Consider the following 7,622-nt stretch of genomic DNA (forward strand, 5'->3'; position numbering starts at 1 on the left):
GAGTTGTGGGGAGGAGACAAGCCAATCAGGGTGCAGGGTAGCAATGATCAAACATACAACTTTCCTCTAGTTCTTTAATGTTTCCTCCCCGCCGCTATCATGATCCCAATTCTGCCTTACAAATCTGACTGGACCAGAGGATGTACATTGGTACAGATAGCAACCGGAAACACAGGGAATCCAATATAGATGACTCCTTCAGGACCAGTGGTGAGAGGGGCGATGCCTGGAGGGTGAAGGGAATATGGGGTAGAAAGGGGGAACCAATTACAAGAATCTAAGTATTGCCTCCTCCCTGGGGGATGGGCAGCAAGACAAGGGCGGAGGGAAACATCGGACAGGGTAACTTATGACAAAACTATAATAATTTATGAACTATGAAGGGTTCACGAGGGAGGGGGGAGTGGGGAGGGAGGGGAAAAATGAACAACTAATAGTAGGGGCTAGAGTGGGAGGCAAATGTTTTGAGAATGATGAGGACAACAAACGTGCATATGTGCTTGACACAATGGATGTATGTATGGATTGTGATGAGAATTGTACAAGTCCCCAATAAAAATAATAATAAAAAAAGAGGTGTATGAGCCCCTAATAAAACGATTAAAAAAAATCCAAGCCAGTTACCTTGGTAGTATTTAGGCGACTTCATCTGTAAATTGGTGATGAAAATTATGGTGATGAAAAACCATAAATGAACCTACTTTCTAGGGTGCTTTAGGGGATGAAGTGATATGAAACATATAAAGGTTTTAATACATGTCTTAAACAGTTAGTGCTTTCACTGTTGAATTGGTTTTATTTTGTAGGAAGAAAGCCATTAAAACCTAAAAACATTTAACCTAATTGATCCTTTATGCCCAAAATATGCCATCTCCTCTATATGAGAGGTGTATCTAAATGTGTGTGTGTATGTGTGTGTATGTGTGTGTGTGTGTGTGTGTGTTGATCATGAGGACTCTGCTGTGTCTGCATCCAAGAGATGGTAGAAGCCATCTTGTTATAAATTAATGCTACAGTTAGAAAACATTGTGGAATGCGTGTTACTAAAATGGTTTTCTCTAAATTCACATTCCTGGGCTGCTTTATTAAAATATGGCTTAGGGGTTGTTGCTGTATTATGAAAGTATTTCACAGCATTCTTATCTATGGAAAAAGGTAATATTTTATATATATTGAAATAACAAATATCTTAAATGTAAAGATTGATAAGCCTTTTAAATTCTTATTATTTTTAAATAGTTGTTGGCTTAAAGGAAGGTACAAAGATTTCCTGAATATCGTTCCTCCAATTTCCCAAATGTTAATGTGTTAAGCAACCACATTTGCTTTATCTCGCTCTATCCATATCTACAGTTTCTTCCTCTGACTCATTTGAAAGTATAATGGTGACATAATGCAGTTTTATGCTTAAATACTTGGGTGTGGGTTTCCTAAAAATAGAACATCCTTTTATATAACCATAGTTCAGTTAACAAAATCAAGAATTAGCATTAATATAATACTATCTATATACCATATTCAAATCCTGGCAGTTACCCCAATAATATCCTTCATTGCTGTTGTTAGGTGCCATCGAGTCAGTTCCATCTCTTCGCAACCCGATATGTACACTAGAACAAAAGACTGCCTGGTCCTGCCCATCCTCACCTTGTTGCAACCACTGTGTCAGTCCATCACCTCATGGGTCTTCCTTTTCTCTCAGCCCCTCCACTTTACCAAGCATGTTTTTTTCTCCCAGGGACTAGTCTCTCTTGACAACATGTCCACAGGATATGAGATGGAAGCCTCGCCAGCCTTGCTTCTAAGGATCATTCTAGCTGTACTTCTTCCGACAGATGTGTTTGTTCTTTTGGCAGACCATGATACTTTAATTATTCCTTGCCAACACCATAATTCAAAGACATTGACTCTTCTTTAGTCATCCTTAGTGATTGTCTAAATTTTATATGCATATGAGGTAACGGAAAATACCATGACTTGGATCAGGCACACCTTAATTCTCAAAGTAACATCTTGCTTTCCAACACTTTAAAGAGATTTTGTGCAGCAGATTTACCCAATGCAATCTATCATATGGACCCTTGACTGCTGCTTCCATAAAGATTGATTTTTGGATCCAAGCAAAACAAAATCCTTGAAAATCTTATTCTTTTCTCCATTTATCGTGATGTTACTGTTGGTTCAGTTGTGAGAATTTTTGTTTCCTTTACACTGAGTTATAATCCATACTGAAAGCTGCAGTCCCTGATCTTCATCAGCAAGTGCTTCAAGTCCTCCATACTTTCAGCAAGCAAGGTTTTTTCATTTGCGTATGAAAGGTTGTTAATAAGCCCTCATCTTATACTGAAGCCTAATTCTTCATATAGTCCAGCTTCTTGAATTATTTGTTCTGCCTACAGATTGAATAAGTGTGGCAGAAGGATACAACCCCGATGCACATCTTTCTTGATTTTAAACCTGACTGTATTCCCTTTTCTATACACACAATTGCATCTTAATCCATATGATCATAATGAAGGGTTCTGGAATTCTCATTCTTCTCAGTGTTTTCCATAGTTGGTTATGATCCAAACACAAGTAAACATTTTTGTGGTATTCCTTACTTTAAGCCAAGACCATATGGTGTCAACAGTGATATCCCTTGTTCTATATCGTCTTTTGAAGCTAACTTGGATTTCTGGCAGCTCCCTGTCAATGTACTTCAACAGCTGTTATTGAATGATCTTCAGTAAAATTTTACTTTCCTGTGATATTGATATTTGTCAATAATTCTGCAGTCTGTGGGGTCACCTTTCTTTGGAATGGCTACAGATATGGATCTCTTCGAGACACCTGGTTTTCCTGGTCTTCCAAATTTTTTACATAGATGAGTAAGTGCTTCCTGTGCTGCAGTGGAGTGTTGAAATATTTCACTGGGTTGTTCATATAGCTTTGGTTTTAGCTAATGCCTCAAGTATAGCTTGGCCCTTTTCCTTCAGTACCATCAGTTTCTGATTATATGCTGTGTCATAAGATGGTGGAATATCAACTAGTTCTTTTTGACTCTGTATATTCCTTTTAACTTCTTTTGCTATGTACTTTTTAGCAAAAATAAATAAATATATGTTTCCCCACCTCAATTCCATTTAGGACCACAAGTTGTATTTATTTAATCATCAGGCCTCTCAGTTCCCTGTAATAGTGGTCTGTAGTCCCTCCTCAACCAGGCTCTCCTCACCCCATGATAATTTTTAAGTTTGTAGATCAGTTATTCTGTAGAATGACCCACCATTTGTGATTGGACTCAGGTCATCCACAACTGACAGGGAAAGACGACCAAAGAGACATGTTGTCTCATAAATGGAGTGTCATAAACAGAGGCACATGTCATCTCCGTGTCTCATTATTGTACCAACATGTCTGAAGAATTGCTCCATGTTGTTACCAGTGGTGGGGTTGTTTTCAAGTAAATTGGTAGGCCTTCCTTAAAAGGCACTTTTAGGTGATCTCAAATCTCCACCCTTTGGATCAACAGCCAACCACATTCATTGTATCGCCCAGGAGTTACATCTGTCCCTGCAGAGGTAATGTGGATTAATGCTGGTCCCAGAGTTATGGTGATGTCCTTTGAGTGTTTCTATAAAGTTACTATATTTTTCTTTGTAGTTTTGAAATAAGTTTCTTGTGAAGAAAATATGCTGAGACTAAAGGAATAACGTATTCCTCATTAAACTCTCACTTGCAGGACCTTGGCATACTGAGTTTAGCACTGGGGTGCTAACTGCAAGGGTGGTGATTCATATGCACTAGCCATTGCAAGGAGAGAAAAAAAAATGAGGATGTCTACTCCCATAAAGATTTACAATCTCAGAAACATTAAGGATCAATTCTTTTGGGTCACTATGAGTCCTACTTAGCTCAGTGGCAGTGAGTTGAACTCGACTTATCTCATTCTTTGCCTGAAACTTATTACTCTGATAATTAATAAGTGGTGATTTTCTAATTCTATAACTCCATCGACATTTATTGAGGTGCCATTATACTTCACAGTCAGGCTTACTTTTCCCCTCTTTATTCATTTATATCAGAATGGAATCTTATTCTCTGTGTCATAATTTATGCTATTCTTATTCTTTTAATGCTTAAATTGTGCAAGGGTAGTCCCTTGGAGCTGACTTGTATGCCCGTAAGATTGGTCCCTGTCGTAATATGTGCAGGTTTTTACTTGGGGGATAACAAGATGTACCAGGCTCAACTTGTACTTTCCTTGCCCCGTCCTTGGAATCAACCATTTCTCCAAGGAAGTCCTTTGATTGGAGTGTTTAGAAAAAGATATGGGAAGTGGGTGTGTTCATTGCTTTTGAGGTGTACTTGCTTCTACACTCTCTCAGCAGACAAATGCCTCATGAAATGTCCTTCTTGACAATGAATGCAAAACCATTCCTCCGACTGTGCTGTTCCTGTCATAGTCAATGATACGATTTTCTAATTCAGAATGATCAGTACCAGTCCATTACAGCTAACTAATGCCTAGACTATCAATCTTCATAGATTCCGTTTCATTTTTAACGACTTTTCAATTTTCCACTTGTCTGTCAGTTTGTTGTAGTATGACGGCTAGTATGTTGCTGTGATGCTGGAAGGCATGTCTCTGGTATCTCAAATATCAGCAGGGTCACCCAAAGTGAACAGGGTTTGGTGTAGCTTCCAGACTTAGAGCAGACTAACAAAGAATGAATCGACTGTCCACTGCAGAGAAAGTAACCACTGAAAAGCCTATGGATAGCATCCAAACACTGTCAGTTACTAATGAATAGAAGCAGAACATTGTCCGAAATACTGCCAGAAGATGAACTCCTCAGGTCAGAAGGCCCTCAAAATATGACTGAGGAAGAATTGCCTTCTCAAAGCACAGCCAACTACCCTGACATGGATGGAGTTTAAAGCCTTTGGAACCTTCATTTGCTGATAGGCCACTACACAAATGGAAAGAAAACAACCACAAGCATCAATTAATCATTGAAACTTGGGATGTACACAGTATGAACTTTGGAAAATTGGAAGTCATAGAAAATGAACTGGACCACATAAAAATTGATGTCCTAGGTAATAATGAGCTAAAGTGGACTAGTGTTTGCCAATTTAAAACAGAAAAATCGCATAGTTTACTATGCTGGGAATGACACAATCAACAGGAATGGCCTGGCATTGATAGTCAAAAAGGACATTTCAGGATCTACCTTGAAGCACAATGGTAATGCTGCCTGTTCTAGAACAATGCTTAGCCACATACAATGAAATCCAATCAATAAAATTATTATTCCAATGTATGCACCAACCACAAAAGCTAGGATGCAGAAATTGAGAAATTCTACTAATGTCTTCAGTATGAAATTGATCAAATATACAACCAGGAAGCATTGAAAATTATTGATGATTGAAATGCAAAAGTTGGAAACAACGAGGAAAGAGCAGTAGTTGGAAAATATGGTCTTAGTGATAGAAATGAAGCTGGAAATCACATGATAGAATTTTTCAAGACCATTGACTTCCTCATCTCAAATACTTTTTTTCAACATCACAAAGGGTGACTATATACATGGACTTCTCCAGATGGCATACACAGAAATAAAATTGACTACAGCTGTGGAAAGAGATAATGGGAATGCTTCAAAGCCAGGACAGGAGCAGACTGTGGAACAGATCATCAACTGCTCATTTGTAATTTCAGGTTGAATTGGAAGAAAATTGAAACAAGTCCATGAGAGCCAAATACAACCTTGAGTATATCCTACCCAAATTTCATGCAATCTCCAGAACAGACTTGGTATCAAGCACTTTATACATGAAGAAAGTAAAAAGATGACAGGGAAGAAAGAAAAGATCTAAATGGATGTCAGAAGAGATTCTGAAACTTGCTGTTAACCATAAGAGTGGATAAGGCAAATGGAGGGAATGGTTAAGTTAAAGCTGAATATAAATTTTCAAAGGGCAACTCAAGAAGACAAAGTAAAATATTATTATGAAATATGCAAAGAGACCTAAAATTAGAAAACCAGAAAGGAAGAACACTCTGAACATATCTTAAATTAAAGGAGCAGAGAAAAATTCAAGCCTTACACAGCAATATTAAAAGATTTTACAGGCAGAATATTAAATGATAAAGGAAGCATCAAAAGAAGATGGAAGAATACACAGAGACACTGTAACAAAAAGAACTACTCTGCATTCAGCCATTTCAAGAGGTAACATGAGAAAGAACTGACTGAAGAAGGCCAGGCTGCACAGAAAGCATTAGCCCAAACCAAGACCCCAGGAATTGATGAAATACCAATTGAGGTGTTTCAGCAAGTTGATGAAGTACTAGAAGCACTTACTCGTTTTTGCCAAGGAATTTGGAAGACAGCTACTTGGCCAACTGATTGGAAGAGATCTATATTTGTGCCCACTCCGGAGAAAGGTGATCCAACAGAATGTGCAAAGTAAAGAACAATACCTTTGATATCACATGTAATAAAATTTTACAGATGAATATCAGCAATGATTGTAGCAATACATTGATTGACAGAAATCAGGACTGATTCACATCTTGGCTGAAAGCAGAGAATGGGAGAAAGATGTTTACTTGTGTTTTATTGACTATTACGTAAAGGCATTCAACTGTGCAGATCATAACGAACTATGGATAGCTTGAGAAGAATGAGAATTCCTGAACATTTAATTGTGCTCATGTAGAATCTATACATTAATCAAGAGGCAATTGTTCGACAGTTATTCAAAGAATTGTTCAAGAGACATGTGCGTCAGGGTTGTCTCACTTAATAGCAAATAGAGAAGCTGGATTATATGAAGAAGAATGTGGTATCAAGAATGGATAAAGGCTTATTAACAACCTGCATATGCAGATGACAACCTTGCTTGCTGAAAAGTGAGGAGGACTTGAGGTACTTAGTGATAAAGATTGAGCATGTTTTAGAATATGTGACCTTTTTGATCTGGGGGTTGGTTGTGGATTGTTTAATGGGTTCATTTTTACCATTTTAACTTTAATGAATTTTTAAGACTTAATTATGTTTTGGGAATATTAGGCTGTTATGTGTTTTAGATATTTTTTTCCTGGTTGTGACTTATCATTAGGTTTCACTTTTAAATTTTTTTGGTTCTGTGTTTTGCTTATGTTTTTATGCAAAAAATGTTTTTTTTTCTTGGGTGGTTTGATGTTTTTATTTTTAATGTGAATGGAATAAAAATTTCTCATCTTTTTTCTGTTTTTAATAAATCATTTTATTGGGGGCCCTTACAGCTCTTAAAACAATCTGTACATCCATTGTCTCAAGCACACTTGGACCTATGTTGCCATCATCCTTTTCAAAATATTTTCTTTCTTTTTATTTTTTTAAATCATTTTATTGGGGGCTCATATAACTCTTATCACAATCCTTACAATACATCCATTGTGTTAAGCATATTGTATATTTGTTGCCCTCATCATTCTCAAAACATTTGCTTTCTGCTTGAGCCCTTGGTATTAGCTCCTCATTTGTCCCTCCTTCCCCCTCCCCCCTCCCTCATGAACACTATAATTTATGAATTATTATTATTTTGTCATGTCTTACACTGTCCGATGTCTCCCTTCACCCACT

General features: G+C 37.4%; 2 protein-coding genes across 3 annotated transcripts in view; both read left to right on the forward strand.

The window, feature by feature from the left end:
• The window catches only part of MRTFB (myocardin related transcription factor B), a 258,653-nt gene that overhangs the window by 136,328 nt on the left and 114,703 nt on the right, over positions 1 to 7,622 (forward strand). The window lies entirely within an intron of this gene.
• Positions 5,022 to 7,622, forward strand: part of LOC105978892 (apelin receptor early endogenous ligand) — a 14,322-nt gene continuing 11,721 nt past the window's right edge. Inside the window, exon 1 of the mRNA XM_013005402.2 lies at positions 5,022 to 5,085. Coding sequence (XP_012860856.2) covers positions 5,022 to 5,085 — 64 coding nt within the window. The remainder of the gene's footprint in view (positions 5,086 to 7,622) is intronic.

Source organism: Echinops telfairi, unplaced genomic scaffold, assembly GCF_000313985.2.
Source record: "Echinops telfairi isolate 266 unplaced genomic scaffold, ASM31398v2 ScPeMD7_5;HRSCAF=22, whole genome shotgun sequence".
NCBI lineage: Eukaryota > Metazoa > Chordata > Mammalia > Afrosoricida > Tenrecidae > Echinops > Echinops telfairi.